General features: G+C 33.9%; 1 protein-coding gene across 1 annotated transcript in view; it reads left to right on the top strand.

The window, feature by feature from the left end:
* Positions 1–14,276, top strand: part of LOC130046996 (CD209 antigen-like protein C) — a 43,191-nt gene extending 28,915 nt beyond the window's left edge. The window contains exons 6-7 of the mRNA XM_056141022.1: positions 13,748–13,829; positions 14,032–14,276. Of these exons, the coding sequence (XP_055996997.1) occupies positions 13,748–13,829; positions 14,032–14,261 (312 nt within the window). The 3' untranslated portion in view covers positions 14,262–14,276. The remainder of the gene's footprint in view (positions 1–13,747; positions 13,830–14,031) is intronic.
* The last annotated feature ends 1,297 nt before the right edge of the window (positions 14,277–15,573 follow it).

Below are 15,573 nucleotides of genomic sequence, written 5' to 3'. Positions count from 1 at the left end.
CTAAGTAGAAGCAGAAGTGGACGAGATTTGATCAATTAAACACTCTAAATTAAAGGTTTTTGGAGGTCATCCATTATTTTACAGCATGCATCTGTGCATAGATGAGACACGATGCTGTTGTTGACTGGGTTACTCTTATATAGCAGAAGAAGTTTATGGATTCATATTAGAATTAATGGATATGGTTTTATAGAAAAAAGAATTGAAATCAAATCCAATTCCAATGCATTAAGAAAAAGGAAAATTTAAATTGTTTACGTCACAGTGCATCTGCTATACTATTGTCATAATTTTGGAGTTTCACTAATTATGTTTATTTGTTTATCTTGTATGCATGCTCAGCATTTATTGCTCTATATTGTTATCACAATGGGTAACGGGATATGTCTGTCAGCGTCTAGACTTGCTCAAGTCTATGTTTAATAATCAGTGCTCTCTTTAATACTTTTGATAATGCCAAACATGGAAAAGTATTAAAGAGAGCACTGATTATTAAACATAGAGACTTGAGCAAGTCTAGATCTAATGTAAAGGACTGGTGTCGTAAATGTGAACAGTGTTCGGCAAGGAAGAGTCCATCTAAATCCTACATGGCCCCTATGAAGATCTACAATGTGGGAGCTCCAATGGAGAGGGTAGCCCTGGATATCATGGGTCCCTTACCTGTAACAGAACGCGGAAACAAATACATTCTTGTTGTGGGAGATTATTTTACTACATGGACTGAGGCATACGCGATCCCAGATCAAGAGGCTGAGACTGAGGCCAGGAAGCTCGTTGATGAGTTCATTTGTCGTTTTGGGGTCCCTTTACTTATTCATTCCGACCAGGGAAGAAATTTTGAATCTGGACTATTCATCTCGATGTCAAAACTACTAGGAATGGAGAAGACTCGAACTACAGATTTACACCCCCAATCTGACGGAATGATTGAGCGTTTCAATAAAACGGTTGGAAATATGCTTGCAACATTAGTGTCTAAAGATCAAAGAGACTGGGATGAAATTCTCCCTATGACAATGATGGCATATAGGAGTGCTGACCAGGAATCAACGTCATATTCCCCGAATTTGATGATGTTAGGTCGGGAAGTACTTTTACCTGTGGATTTCATGTACGGAAGTATTCCTCAAGAAGAAACAAACAGTGTGCCTGAATATGTTGCAGACTTGAAGGACAAAATGTGCAAAGTGCATGAATCGGCTAGACAACATATTAAAAGTGCAAGTGATAAACAGAAGCCCGGATACGATTATTCTGTGAAATTTAACCCGTATATAAGTAGTGACCTCGTGTGGCTTTTTTATCCTAAACGCAAAATCGATGTTAGCCCAAAATTGCAATCTAATTGGGACGGACCTTATCGCGTAGTTACGTCAATTAGTGATCTTGTGTACCGAATCCAAAAGACACCAAATTCCAGACCGCGTGTTGTGCATTACAACCGATTAAAACCATTTTATGGCGAAAGTGACGCGTGGCAGCCGTCAAGTGATCAGCAGTCTGGTGATAATGACGAGGTGCGTTCTATTGACAATGCGAGTTATAATGACGATTGCGAAGCAGGAATTGATGCAGAATACGGTCGCGGTAAACGAATCCGCCGTCCTGTGGAACGATTGGATTTATAAAGTGACAGTGTAATTAACTGAGAATGTACATTGAGAAAACTGTCAATTTTAATTTGCAAATAACCTGTGCGGGCATAGCCCATTTGATTTCGAATGTAAATAACATGTGTGGGCACATGTCTTTCAAGGAGGTAGCAATTTGGAGTTTCACTAATTCTGTTTATTTGTTTATCTTGTATGCATGTTCAGCATTTATTGCTCTATACTGTTATCACAATGGGTAACGGGATATGTCTGTCAGCGTCCTACACTAGTCGTCGCCGATGTTCTCATGGGAATATAAGGGTTCATTGTTTATATTCCTGATTAAGGTTAGCCATTATCGGTGCTTCATGATTTTGGCTGGGAACCTTGAAGTTTGAGGGGCATGTCCAAGTTTGAGTCAGTTCTGTATTGGAGTTTAATACAGATGAAAGTCAGTTCTGCTCCGTAAGCAGATGGACTGATGTGTATATTGAACTTCAAGTATTTGAAGTTGTTCAATATAAATGTTGTGTGTAAATATGTGTATATTTGTAAATAAACTTTAAATATAACATCTGCCTTATTTTTCGACATTAGCACGTTACACTATTTTGTGTACCTACTATCTGTTTTGCCTTGAATACTATATTGTTTTTAACAGTATAAGGACCAACTTTCGTATAAAGAACACTGGGTTGTTTTTTTTAATGTTTGTTAATAATTTACACCAGTTTATTATTGTCAATGTACATTATCATCCTTTTGTTCTTAAACAACATTCCACCCCATATACAAATAGCTAATATAATAGGCACCAGCTCCAAAACTGACATTTCTTATCAAATTCCCATTCTGTTGGTCAAGGCCAGAAAACCCATTTTCCTTCCCTATAGGCACCGCATCTCAAATCTGGATTGCTTGTACTATCTGTAAACAATTTCATATTTTCATTACTCAGCCATTCACTCTCATGCAAGAGTCTGACCCCGATGAACTGTTCTAAAAAAGTGACCAAGTTTTAACTTCTTCCCTGAACTCACTTGTAATTTTGATATGATGGTGGACTTTTGTCACCCCACAAGTAGCATAATAAAACCTCCTGTTGAATGTTCTTGCATTTGGTACACCTTTGCTGAAAACATTTAAACTTCCATCTATGCTTTCTGCTTCTTGTAATTGTAATGAAGTTTTAATGAGGACCATGTTTGGCATAGATTTCAACTGTTTTACCTTTTCTTGAAGAACTTTCACAACCATATCAACCGTTTTTATTTATAAACCTAAACATATAATTTTTGTAGATGGTCCTACTGTTTTTTCATTTGCTAACGGTACACTCTCCAAACTGCACAATTTCTGGAACTATTCCATTAAACATAAAGCATTGTTGAGTGTCTAATAAATAAGAAATCACTCAGATAATGATAAACTGTGTCGATACATGTCTGTATTTGGAGTTGCCAGTGTAAAAATGTTGAAAACTTTCCAAATTGTTTACATAACATTGCACAACCAATTTGTAAACATTTGTCAATGTAATATTGTTCTTAGAATTTGAGACCTAGCAAATCAAAATCACCAGGATGGATTATCATTAGTCTAAATACGAATTTGATATCCATCTTAGCCAACAATGTCCCTGGGCCCAACCTAGGTACCGTTTCTAAAACCTGATCTAATGATGTATAAGCTACTGTACATTCTTGGGAATCTATGTAGTGATTAACACTATTATTTTCTGGAAAAGATAGATGTGTAATTAATCGCCACATTCCCTCGCTTTTTTGGTACAATGTTTATTGGCGATATTTTTTAATTTGATATTGGTTTCTTTGAATATGGTCCTCCTATTCTTCCTTTTCAACTTCATTATCTATTTTTTCTTTTGCATTTTCAGGGTGTGTTATATGATGCAAGATCATCTGATTCTCTCCCTATTCTTGGCCCTTTGTATCCTAATCTGAATCCAAATTTGAATCCTTGCAAAGGTTCTAAAGCTATGTTTTTGAGGATGATTGTTCAACAATGATTCTAAATCGTCTATTTTTATAGGGGTGGTCCCAAGCTTCCAGACAATAGAAAGTCCCCCTTTGACCTCTGAATTGAGACCCCTTCCTCTTCCTCTTGTGTTTTGGTACTGACCCCTTGAATACCTGTAATTTTCTTGTCTACGAAAATTACTAAAACCTTCCTCTTGTGTGCTGATGTTTTTTGATTGACAAATGATACTCGGATTTTGGCTCCCGCACTTGATACATACATGTACATATGCACAGGGTGATCTGAAGCATGGACCTTGGTAGTTGTAATGGTAGCATTTTTTATTCTGACTCTAGTAAATTAAAGAATCAGACATAGTTTTAACAGCAGGTAAAACAAACATCAACCATAATTTCGAATCGGCTTCTACCTATGGTTATGTAGGGTTCTTTGCCATTTTTAATCTGAATTGTTGGCCATACTCTTTAAATCCAGGATTTCCTGACTTAGATGCTGCTAACCTTACATCATTCATGTATTTCAAAATTTCTGAAGTTTTTGCAGGATGTGCTTCTAAATAAATTCTACAAAATATTATAAATGCATCCGTCCACTGTTCAATTTTTAGAATTTGTCTGGGATGTTTGTAGTTCCCCATGCACCATTACAATTGTTTGTTTCTGTGGCACATTAAAATTGATCAACAGTTTTGCCAATTCTTCATACTTACCACTTACTATTTTTTTTTTATTTCTTGTGAAACATTAAGTATAATGATATTATTGCAACTGTTGACCATATTTCGTATATCTATGTCATTTATACCTCAAACGGATTCTCTGGGATCCTCCATGTGAAATCCCGATGGTTCATTCCTGGGCCTGGGTGGTGCATCTAATTTTCCTCAAATCCATTTTTTTATGTTTCCATTGTCGTCTGTTCTTGAACTTCAACTGGTCCTGGCCTTCCACAGCATTATTTGTTCGTCCATTTCTACTAACTTCAGCTCCCTTCTTTTTCGCCCTTGTTGGTCTTTCTTTTAGCATATCGTTTTTCTACAAATTAACTATTTTCCATAGCTTCTGAATCTTAAATTTTTTTTATATTTTGTCACAACTTTTGTCTAACCTTTCTTCGTGTATTTGCTAACTTATTTCCGGTAGAATTGCGGAATAGTGTTTCTGAAATAATCCTCAAAAATAAAATATGTTTAAGTCTGACTAAAATAAATGGATTTATAGTTCTACGTCATAAAAGAGTTCCGTCTTGTATTCCAACATATTTCAAGTTCAAGTTGACAGCTAGTATTTCCTACAAATACACTTCTACTATTACATCCAAACTTTATGATTATAAACAAACTTTGCAGTGCCTAGATATAGAGTATTTTATACTTAATCCACCTACGTTTTCTTGTTCTTCATCTTCTTTCAACTATAGTCCAGCTGGACATGTCATTACTGGTGATGTTAATAGATAAAAATGAAGACCTCAAATCATTTATTCTAAAAAGGTCCTAAATACAGAGAGCCTCGGTCTGTCAATTAACGACATAACTTCATCTCTATTATGAATTCTGTCGAAGATTATGCCAGACGATGGGCTAAATATGAAAAAGAACGTTGCTCATTGTCAGAATGGTTTAAAAGTATAAGAGGAATATTAAAATCCCGCATTAGACACATCAAAGCAAAAGTACGTACCATCTATCCTTCTGTGTTTGGTAAAGCAGAAGTGATAAAAGAATAACATAGGTTATATGAGTAATATATTTTGGTTCCAGTTGACAAAGCTTGTAACAACATTATCTTTGTTTGTAAGGCTTATTATTACAACTGTATTTTGGCATTAATTCCACTTTTGGTAATCGTACTTATACTCCGACTGCCCTTTCAAAAGATGAAATTCTTCAAAACCATGCTTCAGGTTTAGACACATTTAATATCCCGGTCAATGGGTCGGATGAGTTACCGTATCTATGCTAGATGCCTAAATTTCATAGATAAAAACCTTTACAAACAAAGATACATTGCTGGATCCAGTAAGTGTTCTACCAAGCCTTTATCTTTGCTCCTCACGAAAATATTAGCAGCTGTGAAGGAGAAACTTCAAACGTACTGTGCGACTACATATGCCAGAAGTGGTGTTAATCAAATGTGGATTCAAAAAATTCTAAAGAACTTTTAATGAACTTGAAATCGCAAAACTTTTTCCAAATCAATAACATTAAAACGTATGACTTTTCAACATTATACACGACCATTCCTTACCTTAAATTAAAGACTAGACTTTGTGACATCATAGACATTTGCTTCTTCAACAAAAATGGAAAACACAAATATTCATATCTAGTGATCAGTCTTCCAAAAATTGGTTTGTTTTAATACCACTCTGATTCCACCAACAAGTACTCTGAAGTTGAAGTAAAAATATGCTAGAGTTGCTCATTGACAATATCTTCGTGGTCTTTGGTGATCAGGTCTTCCAATAGTCTGTTGGAATTCCCATGGTCAAGAAATGTGCTCCTTTGTTAGCTGACTTGTTTCTATATTCATATGAAGCAGAATTTATTCAAAAACTTCTACGTGAGAAGAAAACATTCTTGCTGTGGCCTTCAATTCGACATTTAGAGATACTGACGACGTTTTGTCTATCAACAATTATAACTTTCATTCATATATCGATTCGATTGATTGATTGATTGGGGATTTATGCCGTTTTGGCAGTATTTCAGCCATTTTATGGCGTCATATCGATTCGATATATAGGGGCTTGGTAGAAACCTTACTTGATCCAGCAAAGTATCTTTGTTTGTAAGTGTTTTTATGTAGTTTAGGAATCCAGTTTAGGTACGGTAACTCATATTCATGATGTAATATCATACTTCATAACATTATATTATGTGTAATATAACATTGCCTTGTCACTGTAAGGAAAGGGGTTTATAGGCTATGTCTGTTGCATAATTGTAATCATTCATTGTTAACCTTACTTAAGGATGTATTCTTGTGGTAATTTTACGTAAATATGAGGATGCGTGTGTTTTATTTCCTATGCACAAAATAGAACATTAATATCTGTTTTTGTTTGTCAGTAAGTTAATAAACTAACAAAAATTAATTAAAACATGACAATTTTTTTTTACTTTTTTTCTCATTTTACGACATTCATGATGACGTTACGATTGTAAACAAACTCGAGCTCGAAGACGCACACTGTACGATGTCGCATTTAGTCTATTCTAAAGCAGTCCAGAAACATACATGGGCGATTCGTTAGAAGTAAAACGGCAGTTATAGATCAGGCTGCATCCGATATTCTCACAAGTTGGTGGCAGACAAAGAAAATTACAGACAAGCAGGCACAACCACACACATGGTGACACAGTACGCGTACTTTACATAGTGTCAGACGAGAGGGGGAATGGAAGAATGTTAGCGATGTAGTACCCGAACCAGAGTTGCTGATATAGTGTTGAATGAATTTGTAAGTTTTTAAAAAGACATTTTTTTATGAAAATAAAATCTTCAAACTAATAGATACTAATAGATTTGTACCTAAATTGATCTGCGATCTTCCCGATCCCGATCCCGCCTAGTCGGTAATGAGCGAATCTCGGGGCAAGACTAAAGGCCAGAATGAGTCCGGAATGGAGGTAGTGGTACTCAAAAAAGTACCTATATCTCCGCTAATACTCATATTTTTATTCAGTAAAAACAATCCATAATCTATGGGGCAACGCCTTTCAGAATTTGATAAGATATTAACATTTTGTTATCGATAAGACTATGAAAATCCTGCCGGTGTAGCGGTGATCCAAGTGTAGTCAGTGCCACATATTTCTTTATATCTCCTAAAATATCTAATATTTTCTTATTCGGTAAACTTTCACACAATCTATAGGGCAAATACTTTCAGAACATAACAAATTCATAGCATTTAGATGATTTCTAATACATGAAAATCCTGCCGGAATGAGTAAATGTTGTGAAGGGGTATGTATTGTATACTCTTTAATATCTCGTAAAACAATTTATATTATATTATTCGGATAAATATCCCGAAATCTACGGGGCAAGACCTTTTTAAATATATATGGTTTTTTGCATTTTGTTAATGGTAAGTATATGAAAACCATGCTGGAACGGATAAAAATAGGCACATTTTCATGTCGAAATCGAGGAGTTGGTAATCAGCAACAGGTGTTGACCTAATTACGAAGTGTGAAATTCATAACCGTGAAGTGGACTTACTCTTCTGTAATTAAATCAATGATAAAATTGTAATAAAAAACTCAACATAGTATTTGAATTTGATTTTTTTCCCCACGATAATGTTCAGTACACAATCATTCATTACAATCTGGTGAAACATTTGCACACTTTGAATGCTTCCAAACATCACAACATTTTCTCCCCACTTTAAAACCACACCCTACCATTGCATCCACCCAATCCGGGAGAGCACATAAACAACAACATTGAATTTTAACAATTTTATGTTTTAGTGTCATTAGAAACAAAATTATTATTTTGTGGAAATTTAGTAAAATGAACCGTTTTCTATACACTGAATTAGATGTTCCCTTATACACTCGGTTTTGAAATATGTTTTGCTCTCAAAACAATTTTCATTATAACAAATTTCCACTAAATTTGCAATGGCAAATAAACCACAATCGTTACCATTTTCTTGCTGTTGAATATCTAAAATTTTTTTATAGGAATAGACGTTTTTGCCCTCCCGTAAATTAATGACAACTGAATTTCAAGTACTGGTGTATTAAGAGTGTAGTTTTTCATATTACTTAAGCTATCCAAAATACAAACCTCGTTGTCTTTAGACTCCAAAGATAGAACCCAATGATCCCTACCCGTGTCATGTATTTGCACTGGTGGCGGTGAAGTAGATTGAAATTGCTTATTACATTTCCATGAATTTGATTAAATGTCGAAAATTGGAGCAAGATTTGTCATTTGAACACCATTAATATGATGAAACTGATTGGAGAAAATCTGTAGAGTTTGGTTCATGATATCAGAGCAAATCCATCCCCGGGATCTAAAATAGTTTCTTTATGAGGTAATTTAAGAGAATAAACCCATTTTTTATCAGAATCATTTTTACCGTCATGAAGTTCTCTTTCTTCCAGTTTGATTTTTTTTAGCCTTACTTGCTTCCTCACTTACCTCATTTTCCAAGGCAGCGGCAAAATCAGGAGCTGGTATGACATCTTTGTCATAATCGTTCGGTCGCGGTTTTTCCTTCCTGATTTTTTATCATTACGTTTCAAATTATTTTTTGAGAGTTGTTTAAGATTAACATTTTTCTTTGTCTCTGTAATATTGTCCCCAATTTTGATTCGCGCTGCCAAAATGTGATAACAGGTTCCCGTAGCCGGACATTGACACGTTTCTTTTGGAAATAATGTTACCGCGTATTTTTTATTATTCTTACCGTTAATAACGAATGCTTTTTGATTTTCTACAAAAGTAACGCCATCATTTTCTACTTAGCCAAACATGCCTGTGACCTTTCGCGGAGATTTCAGGAAATTTTTGGACATCCGTTTCAATAATTTTTTTTTTTTTTTTTTTTTAATTTTTTTTTTTTTTACATCAGAATGTTTATCAATAACAGGATCACACAAATCATCACAACAAGGTTCGGAAGGCAATTATAAGCTTCCTAACGTACCCTTAACATAATCTATAATCTCACCAGGTTCTAACAATTTCTTTGGGATTACAATCTCATCTTATGGTATCTGTAAACAAGAAAAAATATCTCATAATTTGTACTGACCAATACCCGCCATTCCACATTGAATATCTGTACTGCAATAAATGTAAACTTAGCGTCAAGGCATCTACTGGTAGTTCTTTACCGTTTACATGTAATTTCAAAACATTGTTTAGACTTTCTGATGCATTGTTGGTGATACCTGAAAAGGGATTATAAAGGCCCGGGAATTGTTGGATTATCCACTTTGCTTCATGTTCTAAATTGTCAGTTTTTAAACATGTATTAAAATAATTCACAGCTGATTGTGACCATTTTTCAGTAATATCATTAATAACTTCTTCCACGTTATCCTTATCACTTTGTAATACCTGAAATAAAACCTGTACATACACTGATATTTCATTGCTCTGAGCACCATTCTTTTGTAACCAAAACTTAAAATCCCGTTTCAAGTGATTCCAACAATACAAATTTACACAATTCGGTAACATTTTGCTTAGAGCATTTGATACATCCTTTTCCCTATCAGTGACAATTGCAATTTTGTTTGTGGTAATTTTGGGGATTTTTTCAGCTATATAATCAAATAAACGCTCGTGGCATTTTTTATACTTACGCTCGTGAACCAAAAAAGCTAACGGTATACTTGGTTTGCTCTCAAAAAGTGCATGTTTGAAAATCAGGGGAGTAACATAGAAATCACCAAGATTAAAAGTAGTATCATAGCCCATGCAAATTGAAAATTTGAATCATCTATGTCTAACAACTGATTGAAAATTTGAAACATTTCTGGTAAACCTAAAATAACTACCAAATCAGGAAAAACCTTAATTTCGTGAACGAATCCATATAAATGATAGCCTAGCAAAATTAAGTTATAGATTTCGTCTTTGCTTTATTTCTTTGCATTATTAACACTTGTGATGTTCTTGACCTGTTTTACATCGCGAGCGTTCATGACACCGATATATTCACCGCTGGGGACTCTTTTTGCTGCATTTAATTTATCGAAAATTTGAGATGGCGACAATCCATTTTCAGAGTCATCTTTAATTTGTTGAATAATAGATGGACACGTTCTCACGAATTCATTTTCTTTTTTGCTGTTACCATGCGGTAGTGATCTGTACGAAGTTTCGTCGCCGAAATACCGTATTAACACTAGATTTTGGTTCGATTCCAGGAAGTAAGCACTACGTGTAAAATTTGTTGACCCGATTGCTTTTTTTTTTTTTTGACGAATCCTTTCGCGTTGTTTTGATCTTGAAATATTTTCACTGAAGTTGATTACCCCCCCCCCCCTCTAATTTGACTGTTGAACTTCCGTTGTTGATCGCTTCTAACGTTCAATGTATCATTATTGAAGCATCATTTTGATTAAAAAGTGTAATATATATCATTGTTTTAAAAAACCGCCATTGTATACAGCGAATTTAATTCATTAAAAAGAATTCAAAGGGAAAAGTGGGTTTCTCCCATCTAGAGAACTATGGTGCGCCGTTCGTGTACAAATTAGTTAAAACAAAGGATAATTTTGTTGACTATACATGTAGATACATGTATAGATGTGTTTCTATTGGGCTACTACATCGATAATTGTTTCTGATCAGTTCTGGAGAATGAAATTATTTTATCAAAATTTTATTTAATTATCCCTTCAGAGTCTAATTGTCAAAAAGTTTTAATCATGTTAAAATTTGTTTATACGGTATTGAAAATGCACATTTATTTAAACAGTCATTTATGCACAAACAAATTCATATATAACATTTTGCATAAGAAATTCTTTTAGAGTAACAATTTGTTGGGCAAGGCATTAAAACATAATCCCTGGCTGGACAAAAATTGGAGTTATTTGAAGTTGGTGTATTAGCAGTCTGGCGGTAAACCTAATAGTATATTCTGTTCTATTGTTAAGAATTTACAGTATTGATAGAAATTGATCCAATGTTTGCTTTTTAGCTACATTCATTTGGTAACCACAGTGAGAGGAATGAGTCGTACTATCATCATATGAGGAACCATACTGGGAAGTGCAGATTTCTTCCTCATGGCCACATGGAAGTTGACCGTTAAAACTGGTTTCTGGATAATAACTGAAGTACTTTGCATTCTATTCAAACCAAAGGACATGTGGATACATACAAAGAAGGAAGATGCCTATCAATTTGGGGGTCAGGAGGTCACAGATCAAGGTCACAGTGCATGGAAATTAGAAAATGCGGATGCGGGGCATATGTTTTACACATTCTTTAGTTATTAACGAAGTAGTATTGTATATATGCATATATTATTTATGTTTTCTGATTATTTATCATATAATGAAAGAAATATATAGAATTTGTAAATATGAATTGAAAAATACAGATTTTATAACAAATCGTATATTGTTATTGTTTAGAATGTATGTCAGTGTAAGAAGGGGGATGGGGACACAAAATGGTTCAAATCTTTGTTTCAATGTACACTACCCCACACATTTTTTTCATTTAAAGTAAGCAAAAATATGATTCAAATCTACATTAGTAATATCAGAAAAGGTTTGATACAGATATTCTCCCTAGGTTGAATATTTTATGAAATAGGTCTTCAAATCTTTATGAAATAGGTCTTCAAATTTGTATGATATTTTATCCAATTATGTTATTTTATACTTGATTTTTTGTAGAATTGGTGATATCTTTTATGTAAAAGTTATTGAAATAATCAATTTTGCTTAATTTTCATAAAATAAAATAAAGTCAAGATTATTCTGTCCTTAATATTTGTTTTATAGTGTGTTTCTTGTGAAAATTGGTGATTTTCATGAAAAATTAAGTTTCAGCAAAGGGACAACTTTGAGGGGCTGTAATACTTTAAAGTCCACACTAACATACTCTTTTTTATGTTTTAAATGTCTTTTAGATAAAAATGTATCAGTTAAAATGGTTTATCAAAAAAGTTTGATGCTTCAAATTCAAAAAAATTCAAACCAGGAGAGAACATCCTTAACTACTGGCTGTTTAGAAGCCTTGAAGCTGCCAGATATTGACCGGTATGATATACTCTCTTATACTGATTTTCCTGTCCAACAGAATATTGTATAGATAGGAAATGCAAGATATACATACTCTGACTGTCTATGCAGGTCTCTACATGGCATAAATCAAAAACTTTCTACGTAGATTGAATGTTTGCAGGTTTATCACGGAAACATCAGCTTTACGCCACAAAGGGGTAGTTTTTACACCAATAACAAAATAATACATATGCATATTATACTGAACAATCTTGTTCTATGTCAATCTTACACAAAATATACATTACTTAAATTGTATGCAATAACCTAAAATGAAACAATAAAGAGAAACTATCAAATTTGGAGAAATATTGACCGGTCGACAGGGGATGCTTACTCCTCCTAGGCACCTGATCCCACCTCTGGTGTGTCCAGAGGTCCGTGTTTGACCAACTCTCTATTTTGTATTGCTTATAGGAGTTATGAGATTGATCACTGTTCGTTATCTTCACCTTGCATGCTGTACGAGTGAATGTGATTTACAATAATTCCAATGTTATTTATTAAAATTGTTTTGATGGACAAAAATAAAGCTGAACAAGAGTTTATACATCAATAAATCCGAAAACGCGATGTATTCATACATGCCTGAAAACAAATAACATAGTGCAGGGAAATTATTCAAATTTTTTGCAATCGTTAATAAAGTGAATGAATTGGAATTATAAAATCAAACATTCTTTTAGACGAATTTATCGATGTGTAAACTCCGCACATTTTACTCACAAACTTAACATAAAAGTGCTTCGCACTTTTATTCAGTTTGTGAGTAAAATGTCCGGAGTTTACACATCGATAAATTCTTCAAAAAGAATGTTTAATCCTATAATAATATTCTACAGAAAATGACAAGGATTGCCCCAAGGGTTGGAAAAAATTATCAGGAAACTGTTATATGCTTCTGTCGGACAAAAGGACCTGGGATTCAGCAAAGGTAAAATCTAATTATATAAACCTTTTCAATGATTGATCTATCCGGGTCTTTTTTAAAAACTGATACGAATTGTTGTGAAGCTCAAAAAAAAAACACCACAATATAATATATCATAATGTTGTAAAATAAAGAAATGCCTAAAACTCACCAGGAGTTATATATTTTAGCCCTAATATCTAAACAGTTTTCAAGCATTCTTTTAAAACAGTGGCTGTTCATCTTGTCAGTCGAGACAGGTTTCCTCAGTCAGAAAATGTTTGGAATGTATTCATATCCAAGTATTCGCGTTTATATCTTCCAGTAAAATGTAATCTATGTAAAAAAAAAAAAAAAAAAAAAGATGTGTACAAGAAGTTTTACCATCATGTCAATATTTAGAATTTGACTATATGTAATAATGGTTTTTTTTAATAATACTTAATAATACAACACTAGAGCGCATGCAAAGCACTCGAGGCAAATTTGGCTGACATAACATCAGAAAGTGAAAGTCGTTGGCTTCGTAAGATATTTACAGGTAATGTGATACATTTTCATTCAAATATCAGAATGGAATAGATACTAGTGACATCAGGAACATTTAGTTCTAATTCTATGCCAAACAGCATTTAAAATTTCTGAGCTAATTACATGTATCTGATTATGTTGAAATTTATCATCATCAACAGCTTTAATTCATTTAATCTTAGAAAGTGTTAACATTTAGCATGATTCTATAGGTTTGAAACATTCTGCTTGGATCGATGCCACAGACAAAGCAAAGGAAGGGGAATGGAGGTGGTCCTCTTCTGGGAAAAAGTTGACGTATACTGCTTGGGGCAAAGGAGAACCCAACGATGCAGGAGGCAAAGAAGATTGTGGTCAAGTCTATGAACATGGAGGAAACCTTCTTTGGAACGATAAAGAATGCTATCATAAACTTCAAACTTTATGCAAGAAAGAAGCATAAACAAGGTGAAATAAGTTTGATAGCGCTTGCTGAATGAAATTGCTAAATTGATTAATTTTACAGATTGTCATCGATAAGAAAATTGTTGATGAACTCTTTCTGCACAGAAATTTGCAAAGACAGCCCTTCCTTAATCAATATTTCACATTGTCGATTTAATATAGGATTAAGCATGTTTTAAAGAATTTATCGATGTGTAAACGCTGGACAATTTACTCAAAAAACTGAATAAAAGTGTGAAGTATTTGATTCTTATAATTTCAATTTGTTTACTATTAACAATTTCAAATATTTGAATAAATTCGCCGCACTATTTTATTTGTTTTCAGGCGTGTATGGAACACATGTCGTTTTCGGATTTATTGATGTGTAAATTCTCGTTCAGGTTTGGGGGGGGGGGTTCAATCAAAACAATTATAATAAATAACATTTGAGTGATTCAACAAGAACACTTTAAACATATTCCTTGGATGATGTTGTCTTTCAATGAATAAATCATCAATATATTTCATTTTTACAGACCATTCAAGTCACGAGTGCTGAAGTTCAAAATTATCGTGGAATTGAATCATGAATTAAAATATTGTAACACCAAATAGTTTTATTGTCTTTTATTTGCTGTAGTAACAATAATAATGCTTTATAGATAGTAAAACCACGCCTACATATTGGGATCCCAAGACGTTTCTAGAAGAACTGTGGCGTTAGGAATTCATTGCATTGTATTTAAGTTGAAGTGTATACAATGTACTCTTGTAACTAATAGCCCTAAAGTATGCATAGCTCAATCTGCACAAATAATCCATAATGATAATTACATACATTCAAGAATTTTGTTGCATTGTTGGAGCTATGGGCTTTTAAACATCTGCTCAAATGCTGTCTGATGTGTTTCATACCGATTGTTAGGCCGCTCTTGGCACAAAGATTTTAATCACAGTTTAACTGATCAAGACATGGGGGCTCACGGCGAGTGTGACCGGTCGACAGGGGATGCTTAACTCCTCCTAAACACCTGATTCCATGTCTGGTATGGCTGGGGTTCTGTGTATTCCAAACTCTTATTTTGTATTCCTTATATGAGATTGGTTATCTTCACCTTTCATGCTAGTGACTAAATCAAGACGGGCGATTTCCTGTAAAAAAAAAAAAAAAAAACAAACAAAAAAAAAAACCCTAGAATTATTGTCACTGGAATGCTTAGACCTCTAGTGATAACATGGAAGTTTTCAGTCTGACTATGATATGAGACACGACTTCAGGTATACATGTGTACTTATATTGCTCAACTACGTCATATCTCAGCACAGTA

The sequence above is a fragment of the Ostrea edulis genome, chromosome 6 (assembly GCF_947568905.1).
Source record: "Ostrea edulis chromosome 6, xbOstEdul1.1, whole genome shotgun sequence".
Taxonomy (NCBI): domain Eukaryota; kingdom Metazoa; phylum Mollusca; class Bivalvia; order Ostreida; family Ostreidae; genus Ostrea; species Ostrea edulis.
This window is presented reverse-complemented; position numbering and strand designations above follow the sequence as displayed.